The sequence below is a fragment of the Corythoichthys intestinalis genome, chromosome 8, assembly GCF_030265065.1.
Source record: "Corythoichthys intestinalis isolate RoL2023-P3 chromosome 8, ASM3026506v1, whole genome shotgun sequence".
NCBI lineage: Eukaryota > Metazoa > Chordata > Actinopteri > Syngnathiformes > Syngnathidae > Corythoichthys > Corythoichthys intestinalis.
Genome location: NC_080402.1, coordinates 15,348,500 through 15,369,683, shown reverse-complemented (window position 1 = coordinate 15,369,683; position 21,184 = coordinate 15,348,500). Strand labels below are relative to the sequence as shown.

Genomic DNA, 21,184 nt, shown 5'->3' with positions numbered 1-21,184 from the left:
TGCTCCTGAATGATATGGACCGCTTGGATGTGTGTGGAAGCGATCGCTATATTTATTTAGTTTTTTCAATCCCGCGCCATGAAAATGGTCGTGCATTGAGGAGCAGCGCGCTGTAACGTGTACGGGAGAAGGACTCCTCTTCACTATACAGCCTATTGTTGTGTATGAGGACTAAGGATTCAGCTGATTTTTCGGATTAATACGTTTATTTTTCGCATCACGCCAGCCAAACGGCTGCAGAAAAATCTTGCTGTATGAGGGAGAGGCGTGTGCGCCTTTTGGGAGTTTCAAAAGGTTTCTATTCACCGTGGATATTGGCCAAAACAAGCCCTACTACTGTGGGAACATTGGACTTACGAGGAAGTGAGTAAACATATTGTTTTGTATTATGTCAAATACGAATACAGCGATTACAAAGTAAACGCTACAAACTTTCTTTAAATAAAGGACTACTTACGTTTGATCATTGTTAGGCATGTAAAAAAATCTCCTCATGCACATTAGCTGCACGTAAGCTGCACAACAACTGCAGCCGCCCTCCTCCGGGGAACGAGCTGTAAATTGCTCTCCACCGAGCGGTTTGTAGATCCGCGAAGACTATCGACAACCCAGTCGTCATGTCAAATAATCCGGGCTAGTTATGTGTGATTTTCCGCTTCAAAGACTTTGAAACATCACTCGGTTCGGGTTAGCATGTCGGCTAACTGTCACGCCTCTTGGTTTGTTTACATTCTCCGAAGCCGGGGAAGGGAAATGACATAGTATGTCCGATTTAGGTGTCATAAAATATCGTTCGGGAGGTGCGACAGTAAAGGTGAAATCAACAGTTTTGACCATTATGGAGTAATTTTGCCATGTCGTCCTGAATAAGTGCATTTTTATTATTTCATATTCCATTTAGCACAAGACTGTTATTTGTCATGACCATGCCATTTATTTAGCAGTTGGGGAAAATACTTGGATAAAAAGAATATCCTGTAAAAATATTGAAGTAAAGAGACAGAAACAATTACATTTTGCAGATCTCTTTGTCGTGTTTTCCTCGTTGTGAATAGTTCCCCCTCGACGGGCTGACTGGTTCTTCTCAAGCCATTTATTTAGCTATTGGGGGAAAATAATAGGATAAAAAGAATATTCTGTAAAAATATTGGAGTAGAGAGACTGAAACAATGACATTTTGCGGCTCTATTCGTCGCGTTTTCCTCGATCTGAATAATTCCCCCTCAATGGGCTATATAGTCAAACCGATGAGCCCAGTCTCCCGCTGACGTCATCCACCTGTTGGGGTTGCTTGAGCCCTATAATGGTAGGCGTGGCTAACCGGCAGATTAAAAGACTAATTTCTCATCATCTGCGCTTTGCTAAATTGTTGTATATAGTCGAATCGTCTCAAAATATGACTTTTTTTCTTTTGTCGTATGCTCTTTATGACAGTTACATTTCACCTAAAGCAGGGTTGTCCAACCCTTTTTCTATGAGGTCGGATTTTAGAAAAATCACAGGACGCAAGAGCCAACTTGTAATCCTTCCACTTTCATTTTTTAAATAAAGGATCGGAATCAGGTCTGAATCAAGGTTATGTTTTTAAAATGTATTTACTGTATTTTTAAGTATGAACTAATTTGCTGCCATGTTTTACGCGCGCAACGGAGGCGCGGGGTGATAAAGTAATTTGACACTCACTAGACGAGCACTACCAGGTTACTCCAATTCCTTCTACGCGGCAGACGTCCAACACATGCGCACATTGGTTAAAAGCGGCGAGTACTTACTTTTTGTGTTTTTATTGAGTCTTTTATGACCACTTCATTGCCTCAAAATACTTTTTGCATGTGTTTCCCTCTCATACTTTTAAGCATTGTATTGTCTGGTGGTAGCTTTAAAGCAGATTGTGGATCAGTTGACCGCATTTTAAACCACCCTTATTTGATATTACATGGTACCCGCGGGTTATTAAAAGTATTTAAAAAATCATTGAATTTAGTTTTCCATTATTAAGGGTATTAAAAGTATTAAATTAGCCATTGTAAGTCTGGAATTTTTTCACCGTGGTCTTTATTTTAACATCATCTCAGTGCAACCTAAATTATATCAGTGAAGAAGTTTTTTTTTTTTTTTTTTTTTTTAATCCATAACAAGGTTGACGCATAGAATTTTTACGATGCACTGCACTACAAATCGAACGTCATTTTTGGTCGGCATCGGCTGTCACAATGTTGGTCAAATTGCGTTTTGTTCCAGAGGGAGCGTTCCCGATGTCGTAACTGTCTTTTGTAACGAATTCTCAGTTGGCAGAAAAAAAAATGCAAATTTTCTTTGTGTTAAAATAGTCAACATTTTTTATGATCATTATAGATGCGTTTACACAATGAAAATGCTGGAAAAGTTTGTTAAACATAATGTTGGTCAAATCGTGTTTTTTTCCGGAGGGAGCATTCCCGACGTGGTAACTGCAGCCAATTTAAGCTCATCAAGATTTTAAGATCCAGCCCGACCCGGTCCGGTCCGCAGGTATTAAAGCCCGACTCGGCCCGAGCCAGATCCATTAACTTGATTTCCTGGCCCTAGCCTGGAAAAAAAAAACGAAATTCTATGCTTTATTTGTAGGCCCGTGCCCAGGGAAAAAAAACGAGATTCTATGTTTTCTTTTTGAGGACTCAGGAGAAGGAGAAAAGGAAAGGGATGCACCAGTCAGACCTGGCAGAGCACTGCTTGCTGCTTGGGAAAACGGACTGGTTGCATTTTGTGTGATCACATCTGTGACGATGTCTGCATAAAAGCCTGTCTTTTGTAACGAATTCTCGGTTGGCAGAAAAAAAGTTTTCTTAATGTTCAAATGGTCTACATATTTTTTATGATCATTAAAAATGTATTTACACAACGAAATAACACTGGAAAAGTTTGTTCAACCTAAATAAACAGATGCGGTTTTGCGGACCCGCAGAGGGGAAGATTAAAAAGGGCATATGGCACGCTTTGGCTCTGCAATGACCATACAGCGCCTTCTTTTTTTTTTGTAAATCCAATTTATTCTATAACAAGTATTCCTTAGTTTAACATGCATACATCGTTCATATATATTTATTTAAAAAGTTAGCGTGAGAGAACCCTGGCCCGGCCCGACCCTGACGTAATTTTACGACATTTTAATTTCGTAATGTTTTCAGTTTAATTTAGCTGTTTCCAGCTTGCTGTGTTTATAATTGCGATGTTTGTTTACCGCTTTTTGTCTTACTGCGAAGAGGGAGGAAATTACATCGGCCGCCATAATATTTAAGTCATCAATCATCTGCTATGACCCGGCACTTTAAAGCCTGCTTTCACGCACACTGCTTCCCAGGAAAGTCCCGGACATGATACTAGGACGCGACCCGTGAAATGTCTGCGTAAACTCCGTGTCAGTCGACACGGACAACTGTTTTCACACACAACTCAAGTCACAGGGCTCAAGTCACATCCAGATACTTTGGGTCGCAGTGTATGGGTCATGCAAAGGCAGTAGACCTGCTTAAACATTTCAAAGTAAGCTGCCAATTTCTCCCCAAAAAATTTGTTAGATGCAATAATGTCTTTCTGCAGTTTGCCTTTCGAATGAATGTGAATTTTGCCGTTTTAACTCAGCAGTTAGCAATGTTCACTGGGGTCTTGGCAGGTGCACTAGCCTGTTACAGAAGATGGCTGGTCTGAGTCCTGTCCTCCTCCTCTTTTTGTCCAGTTTTTGCGTGCGTGTGTGTGTGTTTAAAAAAATTCTGAAAGACTTTATAATGTTACAATAAATGTGTTTTAATTGTATCTTCAATAAATGTGCATTCTTTTGTCAAACACACTTAGTAACTGAGGTTAAATTTGATGTTCAATGCTTCATTTGTTTAATATGATTCAATATTATCTAAATAATGGGTGCGAGAAAAGTATTAATTTTCAGTTGGAATGGCATTAAAAAAGGTCTTAAAAGTCTTAAATTTAGATTTATCAATCCTAGGGGGACCCTGTATTAGGCATCTAGTATGTTCTGTCTGCATCTGAACAAAACAAGATGAAAGTGCACAGTGGTACTTTGGGTGTCAAATTCGCCTCTTGTAGCACGTTTTGGTAGAACACTAGTTTTGTCATACTCTTTCCTCGTCTCATCACGTCTTTCCTGTTCATTTTTCTTTTGCTGCTCATTTTGTGAAATATCGACAGTGCTGTCATGCTCGTTAATGTTCCTCTCGGGTTCAAATTGAAAGGATTGAACAGATGACATGTTTATGTCGCCAGAGTCATACTCTGGAAGCCTGGCAGCGTTAACCATGTGTGTCTCTGCAACGTCAAAAACAAAGGTAACCTTACAAGTTAAACTAATTTTACAAAATGTATAAAAACAAAAACATCAAGAGGGGTTTCCATATTAAATTATTTTAACTTACGTTTATCTTTTAAGAGCTACAAGTCTTTCTGTCCGTGGATCCCTTTAATATACTAGTACAATATATAGCGGGTATTACAATTGCACACAAACCAATAGTACGCAGAATTTTGAGTTTTTAAATCAACCTCATATGTATGTTTTTGTAATTTGAAAGGAAGCTGAAGTAGACACATCTCACTCACACCATTATGACACTCTTTATTGAAATCAAAGCAATTATAAAAACAATCAACGTAACCCTTTGAGGTTAGCAAGAGGTGTGAAGGGTTGTGTTTGCACTCATCAAAAGTGCAAAGGAGACAATCACAGATGGTTTCAAGTATGCATATGAGGCTAATTTGACTCTCGCCTTTGCACATACCGTATTTTTTTCATTGAGTTTCCTGCAATCAGTACTACAATGCACAGGCGCGCTTTCATGGCAGAGAAGCAATTCTCAGAAGGGAGTAGAAGGTGAAAAGCCTTTTAGAGATCAGGAAATGTTTCAAGCGATTGGTAGATGTTGCCTGATTCCATAAAAGCACCACCACCATCATCACCATGATCATCAGTGTGGAAACATAAGGTCCTTAGCATGAAGGAAGATGTGTCTCCATTCAAAGGAAATCACTAATTATGTGCAAGTCGTAGACAAGAGATTCAGAGCAGCCTTGATTGCCTCTTGTGTAACCCAAAAAGAGGAGCCAGTCTTCATCGGATAAACATCCAGGCACAACATTCACTGACAAAATTATCCTAATGGTACTGAATAATTCATCAGCGTCTCAGATCTCAGAATAAACATGACATGTTTTGATTAGATGGTTCAAATGGCTTGCTGTATACTTCAACATGATTCTTCTAACCACTTCCCCATTCGCCAAAGAACAACCTGCAATGGAGATGCTCGGCTCACCAATCAACTTGGCAGCCAAACTCAAATTAGCGTTAGTTGGTGTTTAAATTATTTGGGGTATTTTATGTTACTTTTAATTGGTGGATTGCAAATCAATACGCACTCTTGTTAGAAGAGAGCGCAAAGCCATTTCTGTAATAGGAAAGCAATGTAATCACACAATCATCAGACTGACATTCCAACTTGCATCAATACAAGTCTGTATCTTTGGACAAATAAGGGTTTGTTTGTCTTGGGGAAAAAAACTCTTGTGGGAGGTGCCAGTTGTAACTTCTGACAGAATGCATTCAATAACCAACAAGAACACCCACAACCAAGAGTAAGGCCAAACAATAATGATAGAGTGCCAGCTTACTACCCGACTGTTTGGCTCCAGTGTTGTCGGTTGTAATCTGATTGCTTTCTTTCAGTAATGAGTAATGTAACGCGTTTTTCCAAACAAGTAATCAAATTGAAGTTGTTTCCCTTAGTGTCTGTGCTAGTTACTATTTTGTTATTGTCTCATAATAAACAGTCGGGCAAATAAGTATTTAGTCAACCACCAATTGTGCAAGTTCTCCAACTTGAAAAGATTAGAGACGCCTGTAATTGTCAACATGGGTAAACCTCAACCATGAGAGACAGAATGTGGAAAAAAAACAGAAAATCACATTGTTTGATTTTTAAAGATTTTTTTTCCAAATTAGAGTGGAAAATAAGTATTTGGTCACCTACCAACAAGCAAGATTTCTGGCTGTCAAAGAGGTCTAACGAGGCTCCACTCCTGTTACCTGTATTAATGGCACCTGTTTTAACTCATTATCGGTATAAAAGACACCTGTCCACAACTTCAGTCAGTCACACTCCAAATTCCGCTATAGCCAAGACCAAAGAGCTGTCGAAGGACACCAGAGACAAAATTGTAGACCTGCACCAGGCTGGGAAGACTGAATCTGCAATAGGTAAAACGCTTGGTGTAAAGAAATAAACTGTGGGAGCAATTATTGGAAAATGGAAGACATACAAGACCACTGATAATCTCCCTTGATCTGGTGCACCGTGCAAGATCTCACCCCATGGCGTCAAAATGATAACAAGAACGGTGCGCAAAAATCCCAGAACCACACGGGGGGACCTAGTGAATGACCTACAGAGAGCTGGGACCACAGTAACAAAGGCTACTATCAGTAACACAATGCACCGCCAGAGACTCAAATCCTGCACTGCCAGACGTGTCCCCCTGCTGAAGCCAGTACACGTCTAGGCCCGTCTGCGGTTCTCTGGAGAGCATTAGGATGATCCAGAAGAGCACTGGAAGAATGTGATATGGTCAGATGAAACAAAAATAGAACTTTTTGGTAGAAACACAGGTTCTCGTGTTTGGAGGAGAAAGAATACTGAATTGCATCCGAAGAACACCACACCCAATGTGAAGCATGGGGGTGGAAACATCATGCTTTGGGGCTGTTTTTCTGCAAAGGGACCAGGACGACTGATCTGTGTAAAGGAAAGAATGAATGGGGCCATGTATCCAGAGATTTTGAGTGAAAATCTCCTTCCATCAGCAAGGGCATTGAAGATAAGACGTGGCTGGGTCTTTCAGCATGACAATGATCCCAAACACACAGCCAGGTCCACAAAGGAGTGGTTTCGTAAGAAGCATTTCAACGCACTTGAGTGGCCTAGCCAGTCTCCAGATCTCAACCCCATAGAAAATCTGTGGAGGGAGTTGAAAGTCCGTGTTGCCCAACGACAGCCCCAAAACATCACTGCTCTAGAGGAGATCTGCATGGAGGAATGGGCCAAAATACCAGCAACAGTGTGTGAAAAGCTTGTGAAGAGTTGCAGAAAACGTTTGGCCTCCGTTATTGCCAACAAAGGGTACATAACACAGTATTGAGATGAACTTTTGGTATTGACCATAAACATATTTTCCACCATGATTTGCAAATAAATTCTTTAAAAATCAAACAATGTGATTTTCTGTTTTTTTTTTCCCCACATTCTGTCTCTCATGGTTGAGGTTTACCCATGTTGACAATTACAGGCCTCTCTAATATTTTCAAGTGGGAGAACTTGCACAATTAGTGGTTGACTAAATACTTATTTGCCCCACTGTATGTAGAATGAAGAATATTTTAGTCATGTACGAAGAGCATTTTGAATAGAACATGTTAGAAAGTTTAATGGTAACCGCTCATAGTTCCTGTTTTTATCTTGAGTCACATGCCAAGTCTTTTGGGACGTGTGAGGATCGCGGGTGTACATTCGAGCCGAGTGCAGCCACCTGTTGAGGTGTGCAAGGGAATATTGATCTGTGTGCGTCCATGAATGTATGTGAGTATTTTTCCTTCATTTTGAAGGGTTCCGGCGATATGCTGGAGCCGCTACATGTGCGGCCATTTCATAGCTTTGCCGTTTAAACGGCGGGTAGTCATCGGCAAGCATTGTTTACATCACATTCGTGTTGCCATAGACATCATTACAATTGACGTGTCACTTCAACCTTCTTTGCGCGACGCCTTATCAGAGGGGGCCGAGCTTCGTTTAGTCATAGCTGAAGACGGCACACGCTCATGTCGGATTTAAGCTTGGATTTACTTACGATTGGATTTAACTACATAAGCGGTACCGCATACAAACTGGAAGGATTGTTTCAGGAGTGATTTGTTCGAGGATTCAAGGTAAATATTATATTTTTCGTACCATGCATGCGTGATTGAAGCATTTATTCGCAGGAAGTTTCTTCTTTGTTTACACATGGAGGTGGCTAATTTTCGTAACTGACTAGCCTCATAGTTTACTTTTAACCAAAAATCGAGAATGTTTTACGTCCATATCTATAAAGAATTTAGGGATTTAAGCATTTATTCACAAGAATTTTCGCCACAAAAGCTCTGTTCATGCCAGGCGGCCGCTAGCCTCATTCACTAACATAGTAGCATTGTACTTTGTCAATATGCGAAAAATAAACGTGGAGACGGTTTTACATCCATATCTTTAAAGAATTCAGGGATTTAAGCATTTATTCACAAGAATTTTCACCACAAAAGCTCTGTTTACGCGACAGGGCCGCTAGCCTCATTCACTAACATAGTAGCATTGTACTTCGTCAATAGCTATATGTAAAATAAACGCTAACTGCCTGGTTTCTTTGTTTTTAACCAAGAATTAAGACTGTTTTATGTCCAGATCTATAAAGAATTCAGTGATTTAAGCATTTATTCACAAGAATTTTCGCCGGAAAAGTTCCTTTTACGCCAGGCGGCCGCTAGCCTCATTTGCTAACATAGCAGAATTGTACTTCGTCAATATATGTAAAATAAATGCTAGCTGCACGGTTTCTTTGCTTTTAACCAAGAATCGAGACTGTTTTATGTCCATATCTATGATGAATTCGGGGATTTAAGCATTTATTCACAAGAACTTTCCCAAGAAAAGCTCCTTTTACACCAGGTGGCCGCTAGCCTCATTCGCTAACAGCATATGCTAACAGCATAATGTCAAAGTCATTGTGTGATATAATTTTTAGTAATTGCAAAAAAAAAAAGACGCGTAGTTATATAAATCTAGTGATAAATGTACCAAATTGACATGCATAGACAACCTATCAGCTGTCTTTTGACAGGCAAGAAAAAAAAAAAATTAAACAAACAAAAAAAACAGGTCACGATCAAGTAATAAACGCATTAAATTGTCAGTAAGGGTCTACTTACGTTGCATCTTCCTAGACTAGTCAGTTAGGGCTCCTTGATTGCAGGCTGGAGGCTAGACGGGGGAACGATGACAGCTGCAACCCATCACAATCAGCCGCCTTCATAAGCCTGCTCGTCGTTGCTGCTTGTCAGCAGACCAACACTTTCGGCATACCCGACAGTTGCGTCCATCATTCAGGTATTTCTCATAGTGCATCACACCCAGTTAATTTGACTTCTTGTTCCATCCCAGGATTCCCCGTGCCTAGGGCAAGGGGGGCACAACATGTTGATGACCCCAAAACGCAGTGTCAGCAATAAAATTTACTTACAAGAATATTTATAATAATAAGATGACAATGAGCGTTTTTTGTTTCCCATCATTCTTTAGGGGAATTCTGAATCAGGCTGCCTAGGCAATACTTTTCACTAAGATAGTCAACCATGGAATATGGTACGCCCGCTGGTGTCGTGCCAATGTAGTTACTCCAGTCAAAAATTGTATCCCCTGGGTGGAGCCATATAGAGGTAGATTTGTGTCTTTATTATTCAATCAAAAAAAGTGGCTTAAAAAAAGTTGCTTCAATTAAAAAAAATGTGTTTGAATGCAAAAATAAATTTGAAATTAAAAAAATGCATGTGAAAGCTTTTATTTGGGGGGGGGGGGGGGGGGGGAATTGGAGTCAAGTCTTTTTTTTTTTTTTTTTGAAGCAACCTTTTGGATTTAAGTAATTTTGATTTGTGTTTGGCCCACATTTTGGCAAGGACGTTTTTGTCTTTGTTATTCAGTCCAATAATATATTTTCAAAAAGAAAAATCACTTCAATCAAAAAAAGAAAAATTTCAATCACAGAAAACGTTTTTGAATGCGAAAAAATATTTGAGATTGAAAAATTTGAACACTTAATTTTTCATTTAAAAGGTTTTCTTTGATTGAAGCAATCCTTTTTGTGTTTGGGCCTTTATGGGTAGGACATTTGTGTCTAAATCCTTCTATCCCCAAAAAAGTTCAATAAAAAAATATTTTCAATCAAAGAAAAGGAGATATAGAGTGATGAGAAGTTACAACCAGATTCAGATTCATTTTTTCCCAGGGCCATCTGTGGTCTTAACACTGGACTGCACTAATTGTTTCATGATGCCGCTATGTAGCGACAATAATTTATGTCTGTTATTTAGTAGTATGTTTAAGTTGTTTAAGTTGTGTGTTATTTTACTGTCCTGTGTCTTGTGGGTGTTTTATGGTACCACAGAGTAGCTTTCCGATTTCGTTGTCTGCTCGGCTTGCAATGACAATAAAGGAATTGAATTGAATTGATTGAAAAATAATTTTAAAAATAAATTTGCCCTCACCTATTTTTCTTTTTTTTTAAATTATGTGCAAAGAAAATGACCGTCTAAGGTGCTAGTCACATGATCCGTTCAAAAAATAATTTTGACCCATTATTAAAAAAAAAATTTTTTTTTGTTCATTTCATTCATTTTTGCTGCAGTTTTATTGCTTCACAACTTTTATATATATAGGAAAGTCAATTTCATGCAATTACACTTATCGGCCACCGGGGGGGCCTGGCCCCCTTTAAAATCCGCTTATGAGCGCATCCTAACATCGTCGCTGAAATGAAATGTTGTAAACAAAGACACGAAAGAGGTCCCGGGGAGAAGTTCTTCCGCTTGAGTCTCATAAAACATGCCCGCCAGTGTTCTGCCAATGTAGTTACTCCAGTCAAAAATTGTATCCCCTGGGCGGAGCCATATGGAGGTAGAAAAGTGGCTTCAATTTAAAAAGTTGCTTCAATCAAAAAATGTGTTTGAATGCAAAAATAAATTTGAAACTCAAAAAAATGCATGAGAAAGTTTTGTCTTTTGATTGCATTTTTTTGTTTGTTTTTTGGGTTGGAGGAACTTTTTTGATTGAAGTAATTTTGTTTTGTGTTTGGGCCACATTGGGCTAGGACGTTTGTTGTCTTTATTATTCAGTCAAAAAATAAGTTGCTTCAAAAATATATTTTCAAAAAGAAAAATCACTTCAATCAAAAAAAAGAACATTTTTGAATGCGAAAAAATATTTGAGATTGAAAAATTTGCATTTGAACAATAAATTTTTCATTGAAAAAGTTTTCTTTGGTTGAAGCAATCCCTTTTGTGTTTGGGCCATTTATGGGTAGGACATTTGTGTCTAAATCATTAGATCCCCAAAAAAGTTGCTTCAATCAGGAAAAAATATTTTCAATCAAATAAAAAAAACCATTTTAAAAAGAAAATTGCCCTCACATATATTTTTTTTTAATTATATGCAAAGCAAATGACTGTCTAAGGTCATTCGATCTGATCACATCTGGTCACATGATCTGTTTGAAAAATTATTTTGACCCATTATAAATGTTTTTCATTCATTTTTGTTGCAGTTTTGTTGCTTTACAACTTTACAAAAAGTCATAATATCAACTAATCTTAGCGGCCTCTTACATTCCTAACCATAAAAAGGGACAAATTCTGCAGCAGGACGGTGCTCTATCGCATACTTTAATCTCTACCTCAAAGTTCCTCAAGGCAAAGAAGATCAAGTTCCTCCAGGACTGGCCAGCCCAGTTACCAGACATGAACATCATTGAGCATGTCTGGGGTAGGATGAAAGAGGAAGCATGGAAGACGAAACCCAAGAATGTTGATGAACTCTGGGAGGCATGCAAGACTGCTGTCTTTGATGTTCCTGATGACTTCATCAATAAATTATATGAATCCTTGCCGAAGCCCATGGAAGTCATACAAAATATTAAATTTGGATCTCACAGCACCACTACTTAATTCGCTTATGTTATTTAACATTTTTTTGCATTTGAAGTACATTTTTTGTTCAATTTTCACACTACTTTCTGTAGGCGACAAAACTTTTTTCTTGCCAAAATTTGACCTTTATGTCTTCATTAAATGATAAATCTTTTTTCAGTGAAACAAATATATTTTTGTACATTCAACACCATTTGGGAGGGTCTTAGCTTTCATATGAGGCATTTATGAAACCAATTGAATAATTAAAAGTCAAGTTATTAGCAATTGTTTTTACAAAATGAATAAGGGACAAGCCTTTTGTCAGGGACTGTACACATTTCTTTACAAGAGCGTTGCAATAATATAGTGTTGTTGTACTTATATACAGTAATTTTGTAGTGAAATATTCTCATCATTCGTTGGGAAGACATGCGTTTTTGACAGATTGTCCGCGACAGTGTAAAAAATAAACATTGTTTTTTAAAAAAATTTCTCTGTAGTAGTTGTATCATACAACATTGTAGATTGATTTTGTGAGAGAATTTTATTCATGCTTAAAACGGAACCATTATACATTTCCTATTTTGTATGCTTTTGTTATGCTTGTATGAGAGCATTAAAGCATAGAGTATCATTGTTATATTAATCTGTTGTAATCTTTTTGAGTGTGCCTTCTCATGGCCTTGACGATCGTAGACGGTATCAATATGCCCAAATATGGACTGTTACGTTCCGTTGTTTTTCAATATGCCCTGAATGAATACAAGGGAGGACTGTGTTTTCTTATCGTTGTTCCAGCCGGGACCAGTGCTCAAGGTCTCAGCTCAAAGATGTTTTTGTATGGAAAAATACCCAGGCTTGTGAGATGATGATTTTCGTTTCTTGGTATAGTTTCGTTTCACGGTGGGCTTCGGCACCGACCTTTTCAACAGTATAAATGTCCAGCCTCTATTGTACTGCTTCGTATTTTCTGGGTGATCACAGCTTCTGGCTGGGTCGCATCATTTTGTACCCAAGAGCTCTTGTTTATAAAGCCTTCGAAGTAAAGCAATCCATGGTTGGGGTCGTATTCATTTCTGTAATCTAGCTATCGAGGTAACACTTGTCATAGAGTTCAAATTTGAGTTTCCCTGTCAGATTTTCTGACCAATCTATCGATAATTGTCTTATCGCCATATTGTGAGATAATCGTTATGGTGAGCCTTGTATCACAGATCGTATCATATTCGGTTGGAACCCAGAAGTTCTCACCCCTACTTTTTATCTTTATTTATTTATTTATTTATTTATTTATTTATTTTTAGATTTCCTCCCAATGTAACATGCATTTCTTGTTGTTGTTTGTTTTTCTCTTCTGTCCGCTTCCCTCCTTTTTGTACTCTCATAACCCCTTCCTGCTGCTTATTTCCTCCCTATCACTACTTAGCAAATCATTACTTGTTCAATTAACAATATAAAATAATTTCAACGGCCAATCAAATTGAATGTTGTTGCATCCGTGCTTCTCATAGTGAATGTTTGTTTGTTTTTCTTAGATTTGTCATGAATAAAAAAAAAATTACACATATTTTTACAAGTGCTTAAATCCAGGTCTTTATTCACGTACAAAACTGAAATAATTCAGCAAAACGTAATCGTAGATAATTATGCATCAATGATAATTGAAATGTTATCATCCAAAATGTAAACCTGGCTTTGGCTGAAATTTTATTATGTTCATGATTGAAATAAGGGTTAGAAATCCATTACTTTCTCCATGTAATTATGGCAACATCCCAAAAACCTTCTCAGATAACATTTTGCTGGTTCTCTCCTTATCACCATGGCAACCCTCCTCCTTCTTTCCCACCCGCCTCTGCATCATCTCTACCTGCTTTCTTGTTCCTTTTCTTCTCATGCTCCACCTTGTACTTGAGTCTTCTCACAGGGTCAGTGAAGCTGCGCATGGACTTTTCCTGAAAGTCCTCACTGATCATAAAGTTCCTGTCGATAATCTCTGCCGCTTCTTGCCAGTTTCGGTAACAGTCTGGACCGAGGCGGAGGATCTCATCCACTGCATTTGGGATGAGGACGGAACAGTCGGGACGCAGCACCACCACTGTGGGAAGCTCCTTGACATTAAACATGTCCTCCAGCTCCCTGTTGACACACAATGATGCTCACAGTGGTACATGCCAAATAGATCCAGCCAGCTGAGCAAGTTTACATTATAATCATCTTAACCAGCAGGATGTGTGGAGGCAGCATTTTGACCTATATTACTCACCTCCTGTAGGGGTCCTCATAGGCAAGGAACAGGCACTTTTTAGGAAGCACTTTGAGGAAGTTAACTTGGTGTTCTTCGGATTGGTCCAAACTTGTAAGTTAAACATACAGATTTTGGTTAAATATACTTTAAATACATGAATACCTCAACTGATATATGGATAATAAAATGGGTGAGTGGATTGGTGATTAGATGGAGTCGTGGTGCTTTCACAAGACAGCAGGGCAGGCGGTAAATTTCCTCACATCCCTGCAATTAAAAGGCAACCAGTTCTGGGTGTAGTCTGATGGATGGATGGGTGAATGAGAGAATGGATTGATTCATGTAGTGCTGCAATAATTAAGCGATTAACTCCAGTAATTCGATTAGAAAAAAGCTTAGAATCCAATTTTGCTGCTCCGAGTATTCGTTTAATTAGAGTGGCATTGTACTGGTTTGTTTTGAAAGTGTTTGTGTAACTCATTTAACATGGCTGAATCCAGCTGCTCCCTGTTAAGAACTACACAAGGTAAATTTTTGTTTGAGCTAATGTTTTTTATGGATTCATAATTTAGTTTATAGGTACAGTGGGGCAAATAAGTATTTAGTCAACCACTAATTGTGACAGTTCTCCCACTTGAAAATATTAGAGAGGCCTGTAATTGTCAACATGGGTAAACCTCAACCATGAGAGACAGAATGTGAAAAAAAAAAAAAATATGGTCAATACCAAAAGTTCATCTCAATACTGTGTTATGTACCCTTTGTTGGCAATAACGGAGGCCATACGTTTTCTGTAAGTCTTCACAAGCTTTTCACACACTGTTGCTGGTATTTTGGCCCATTCCTCCATGCAGATCTCCTCTAGAGCAGTGATGTTTTGGGGCTGTCGTTGGGCAACACGGACTTTCAACTCCCTCCACAGATTTTCTATGGGGTTGAGATCTGGAGACTGGCTACGCCACTCAAGTGCGTTGAAATGCTTCTTACGAATCCACTCCTTTGTTGACCTGGCTGTGTGTTTGGGATCATTGTCATGCTGAAAGACCCAGCCACGTCTCATCTTCAATGCCCTTGCTGATGGAAGGAGATTTTCACTCAAAATCTCTCGATACATGGCCCCATTCATTCTTTCCTTTACACAGATCAGTCGTCCTGGTGCCTTTGCAGAAAAACAGCCCCAAAGCATGATGTTTCCACCCCCATGCTTCACAGTGGGTATGGTATTCTTCGGATGCAATTCAGTATTCTTTCTCCTCCAAACACGAGAACCTGTTTCTACCAAAAAGTTCTATTTTGGTTTCATCTGACCATAACACATTCTCCCAGTCCTCTTCTGGATCACCCAAATGCTCTCTAGCAAACCGCAGACGGGCCTGGACGTGTACTGGCTTCAGCAGGGGGACACGACTGGCAGTGCAGGATTTTAGTCCCTGGCAGCGCATTATGTTACTGATAGTAGCCTTTGTTACTGTGGGTCCAGCTCTCTGTAGGTTATTCACTAGGTCCCCCTGTGTGGTTCTGGGATTTATGCTCACCGTTCTTGTTAACATTATGACGCCACGGGGTGAGATATTGCATGGAGGCCAAGATCGAGGGAGATTATCAGTGGTCTTGCATGTCTTCCATTTTCTAATAACTGCTCCCACAGTTGATTTCTTGACACCATGCGTTTTACCTATTGCAGATTCAGTCTTCCCAGCCTGGTGCAGATCTACACTTTTGTCTCTGGTGTCCTTCGACAGCTCTTTAGTCTTGGCCATAGAGGAGTTGTGAGTGTGACTGACTGAGGTTGTGGACAGGTGTCTTTTATACCGATAATGAGTTGAAACAAGTGCCATTAATACAGGTAACAAGTGGAGCTTCGTTAGACCTCGTTAGAAGAAGTTAGACCTCTTTGACAGCCAGAAATCTTGCTTGTTTGTAGGTGACCAAATACTTATTTTATACTCTAATTTTTAAACAAATTCTTTAAAAATCAAACAATGTGATTTTCCGTTTTTTTCCACATTCTGTCTTTCATGGTTGAGGTTTACCCATGTTGACAATTACAGGCCTCTCTAATCTTTTCAAGTAGGAGAACTTGCACAATTGGTGGTTGACTAATCATGGTTGAGGTTTACCCATGTTGACAATTACAGGCCTCTCTAATCTTTTCAAGTAGGAGAACTTGCACAATTGGTGGTTGACTACATACTTATTAGCCCCACTGTATGTGTGTATATATATATATATATATATATATATATATATATATATATATATATATATATATATATATATATATATATATATATATATATATATATATATATATATATATATATATATATATATATATATATGCATATTAGGGCTGTCAAAATTATCGCGTTAACGGGCGTTAATTAATTTTTTAAATTAATCACGTTAAAATATTTGACGCAATTAACCCCAGATGTCCCGCTCAGACAGATTTAAATGACTGTTCAGTGAAAAGCTCACTTGTTGTTATGGAGTTTTGCCGCCCTCTGCTGGCGCTTGGGTGAATGATCATCTCGCATATTGCCTCAGATTACACAATGAGGCCGTTTATGGGCATTAAGAGTGAAGAGAATGCCACCGGCCGCTTGGGGGCAGCGCCGTTCCATACTCATGTTATTTCCTCAAAACGTGGGAGAATTAGTAGTTGTGAGACGTTTATGCTGTATTCACAATGCAACGCAAATTGCTATTTGTGCTCCACACATATTTCGGTAAGTTTTCTTTCTTTTAGTGGCAATTATGTGTCTCTTGTTGTATTTTGGGAAAGATATGTACAGATATATTTAATACAGTAAAGGCGAGTGGACACAGGCGTTCTTTGGACCGCGCCGTTTATTGGCAACTCCTTCACAACAAACATACAGTGGGGAGAACAAGTATTTGATACACTGCCAACGGGAAAAACCATTGGCAGTGTATCAAATACTTGCTCTCCCCAATGTAAGTATCGTTTAGTGAAAGCACAACAAAAATAATATTCCTATCTCTCCAAAAAAAAAAAAAAAAAAAAAAAAAAAAAATTTCGCAAAAAGAAAAGCACTTCAGTCTATAGTAATGAGGCCCTATTCTTAAACAGCAATGCAAAATGAACTGGCATTCCATATCAAAATAGCTATGCAAAATACACGTAAAACTTTGGTCACTCTATTTTTATTATTGTTATTTTTATTCTTCTTATTATTATAGTAACTCTACTTTTGATTGAAAATTTTACAAATTTTATTAAAACGAAAACATGAAGAGGGATTTTAATATAAAATTACTATAACTTGTAACTATAACATTTATCGTTTAAGAACTACAAGTCTTTCTATTAGTGGATCACTTTAACAGAAAGAATGTTAATGCCATTTGTGGATTTATTGTTACAATAAACAAATACAGTACTTATGTACAGTATGTTGTATGTATATATCCGTCGTGTGTCTTATCTTTCCATTCCAACAATAATTTACATAAAAATATGGCATATTTTAGAGATGGTTTGAATTGCGATTAATTACGATTAATTAATTTGTAAGCTGTAATTAACTCGATTAAAAATTTTAATCGTTTGACAGCCCTAATACATATATATATATATATATATATATATATATATATATATATATATATATATATATATATATATATATATATATATATTCCTAAACAAAAGTAGTTATCCGCAACATGGAAGCATTTGCATGTTTTTGAGCACCAATGTAGATAACATGTAAATAGTTGAAAGTTGTCAAAGCATTTTATAGCATTTAAACTAGCGGACTTTTGCCATGCAAGTTGGCCAATTGTTCATTTTTTTGTTACATGCAAGAAACTCCTCAAACATCTCACTGTTGAGAGTATTCTGCGTTGAGTGGGGAAAACAGTTTTTAGACCGATGTCAAAGACTGGTAGATGGATAAAAAAAAAAAACGTCTCGCTGAAGTTATTTCAGCCAAAGGGGTTATCACTAGCTATTAGGTGGTAGGGTGTCCTAACTTTTTCCTCAGTAAGAATTTGCATTTTTGTTGATAAATTTGGCTTAAAGAGTAAAACAATGTTCATTTTTGTTGTTTACCTGCTCTTAAATCACTTTCTTTTCCAGAAATAAAGAAAAACAAGTTTAGACATTGGTATGTGAACATTTCTTAACCCTTCATTGCCAAATGTATCACATTTGATACGTACATCTAAAATTTCATTGATTTTGAGAGTAATTCCGAATTTTCAAATCATTTTTTGAAAAAAAAAATGGTGGATGCAAGTCAACACCTGCATCTGCAGGTTCCATGAGAAAAAAAAAAACAGGATTTAGCTAGGGTTATTAATATTAGAGCGCTTATTACACATATTCGTTTTGACATTTATTTTGACAAATTTGAAAAAATGGTTTCATTAGGACCTTATTTTTCAAATTGTGGGATTCTCTGATAATTGCTTCATGTTGCAGGTCTTTAAAGGTTAATAAAGAACTGAATATTTAATGGGGTGTCCTAATTTTTTCACAAGACTGTATGGCACATCACAGTACATGAACTTGTTATTACCACAGTTACCACTTAAAACATTACAAAACATGCTTTGCAGGTTTCTTGGGGGTTCTGAATGGTACATAGGAATGAATGATGTAAATGGAGAGTGAATGAGTGAGTGCAGATTATCTTCCCTTTAAAAAATGACACTCTGGGGTTGTTTTACTAAAATATAAGCATATTACCTGCTTAAATACATTAAATGGTCATTTACTAATGACATTATTTTCCATGACGTGGTTTGTAATGCAATAAAATGTGGGTGTCTGCAATACCTGATGTACAATAGGACCAGTTGAGCAGAACGATCAACATAAAACTCATCCGTCAAGCGTTTGAAGAAGTCGCCGAGTTTGGGGGCAAACTGCTGACATCTTCCACATGCAGCAGAAGCAAAGAGCAGCATCAGGATGCGGTTCTGCAGCCGAATGGCAATCTCTTGTTCAGTGTCCAGCTCATCATGGTCCCTGTTGTTCTTCACCAGCACCCGATCAACGAACAGGTCTACCATGGAGCACTGTCCCAAGAAAGTGTGTTGAAGCTACAGAAAATGTATTGGTTTCTGTTTAATTAGCAATATAGGAAGAATGCAACGTAGCATATGGCAAAGGGGAATTGCATGGGGAATAAATTCAATGCTACTCTTTGAAATGAACTAATGAGTCTCCTCTCTGTCATTCAAATACAGCTTCCATTAATCACGAGCACATCTCGCTTGCTGTTAAATCTGATAATCCTTATTCTTGCTTACCTCTGGCTCACAGTAGCAAATCCAAAAAGGGAACAGCCCCCCACCCCCTTATCTCTTCCTCCTGAGTTGTACTTGAATCATTCCCCTGTCTGTCTCTTCAAATCACCTTCTCTTACAAACTGTCTCCTTCACCCTGATTGCTGTTCACTCCTATTTCCTTTTTGCATATCTGTCTGCACTGCACCTCCTCTCTTGTGTCTGGGAGGGCAGGGTGAGACGAGGTGGTTGAGGGACATAACTTACTTCAGTGCGGATTTGTGCGTGTGGAGTGGCACGGGGTCACAAAGCATTGAATAGAAGCGGGAAGCCAAAATGTGTTCCCCGAGGAAAAAATATTGTGAAATAAGGCAGTGATACCTTGTAACTTAAAGAAGAGCAGGGTATTTGCACACAACACTAGCAACATTCAGCCACATAACTATATTTAGAGTTTATTATTAAGTCATAAAAACTAAACTAAAAATATTAGGGCTGTCAAAATTAACAAGTTTTTATCGCGGTAATTAATTTTTTAAATTAATCACGTTAAAATATTTGACGCATTTAACGCACATGCCCCGCTCAAACAGATTAAAATGACAGCAAAGTGTCATTTCCACTTGTTACTTGTGTTTTTTGGTGTTTTGCCGCCCTCTGCTGGCACTTGGGTGCAACTGATTTTATGGGTTTCAGCACCATAATTATTGATTGAAAATTTTACAAGCTTTATTAACACGAAAACATTAACAGATGTTTTAATATAAAATTTCTATAACTTGTACTAACCTTTATCTTTTAAGAACTACAAGTCTTTCTATCCATGGATCGCTTTAAGAGAATGTTAATAATGTTAATGCCATCTTGTTGATTCATTGGTATAATAAACAAATACAGTACTTATGTACAGTATGTTGAATGTACTGTATATATCCGTCTTGTGTCTCATCTTTCCATTCTAACAATAATTTACAGAAAAATATGGCATATTTTATAGATGGTTTGAATGTGATTAATTACAATTAATTAATTTTTAAGCTGTGATTAATTCGATTAAAATTTTTAATCGTTTGACAGCCCTAAAAAATATAAAATAAGTAAAAAACAAAAATTGCACTTTTAAAAACATTGGTACGAAAACTACTATGAACCACTAAGTACTAGAAGAGTTTGGTCATTTGGATAGACACAGTATTTAAAAGAAGGCCCTCTGCGAGTCTTCACTGATCCATTCGCAGGTAATGAGCAGTCACACTAACATACCTGTCAACCCGAGGCCGTTGGCAATCTTACAAATAGTGACGCATGCCCTTACGAATTGGTGACTAATCCTACAACGTCGTATATAGCGTGCAATATGAAACCTAAATAAAACTAAATTTTTAAAATAATATGAATTTATTGGTAATATTCTAACAGTATAACCAGGTGCAATCAAAGAACAATCACTATATTCAGTTACATAATGATTACTAAAATTTAACAGTGGCTTTAGTTATAATGGCGTACCGCAAGCAACACGTCACTTCCGCTCATTAATATTCATGGCATTAGCTACTTTTGCTAAGCTAGGACAAGCCACCGTTCGTCCCTAATAGGAAATGAATGGAAATCGTGTACGAAGGAGATGTTTACAGCGCTAAACCTACCAATTCTCTCCGAAAATGATGTGCCTGGTGCCAAATTGACTGGCATAGATGTGGAAGAACATAAAAATGTTCCGTTAAAGAGATGGCTTGAGTGTCGAAGGCTGAAAAAGACGAAAAAAACGAGCCGACCTAAGCATAGCTTTAGCTTTTTTTTATCGACGCGACTGACAATGACATTCTCCGGTTTCAACAAGCTATCCTTTACCATCAGCCCTGTCTTTCTTATATATCCTCTGGTTGTCCTACGTCTCTTACCGTTCTTGAGGGTAATTT

The 21,184-nt window shown here is 37.9% G+C and overlaps 1 protein-coding gene across 2 annotated transcripts; it reads right to left on the bottom strand.

Moving 5' to 3' along the window:
- Positions 1–13,332: 13,332 nt before the first annotated feature.
- Positions 13,333–19,404, bottom strand: nxnl1 (nucleoredoxin like 1). 2 transcript variants are annotated; one of them, XM_057844230.1, is made up of 4 exons: positions 19,287–19,404; positions 18,811–19,076; positions 14,019–14,108; positions 13,333–13,891 (listed from the first exon to the last, which is right to left on the bottom strand). In XM_057844230.1, exons 2-4 carry the CDS (start codon positions 19,044–19,046, stop codon positions 13,570–13,572), a joined length of 648 nt encoding a protein of 215 aa, XP_057700213.1. In that variant the 5' UTR covers positions 19,047–19,076; positions 19,287–19,404; the 3' UTR covers positions 13,333–13,569. The 2 variants fall into 2 exon arrangements, with proteins under 2 accessions (XP_057700213.1, XP_057700212.1); XM_057844229.1 differs by lacking the exon at positions 19,287–19,404 and having other exon boundaries at positions 18,811–19,247.
- Positions 19,405–21,184: the final 1,780 nt, after the last annotated feature.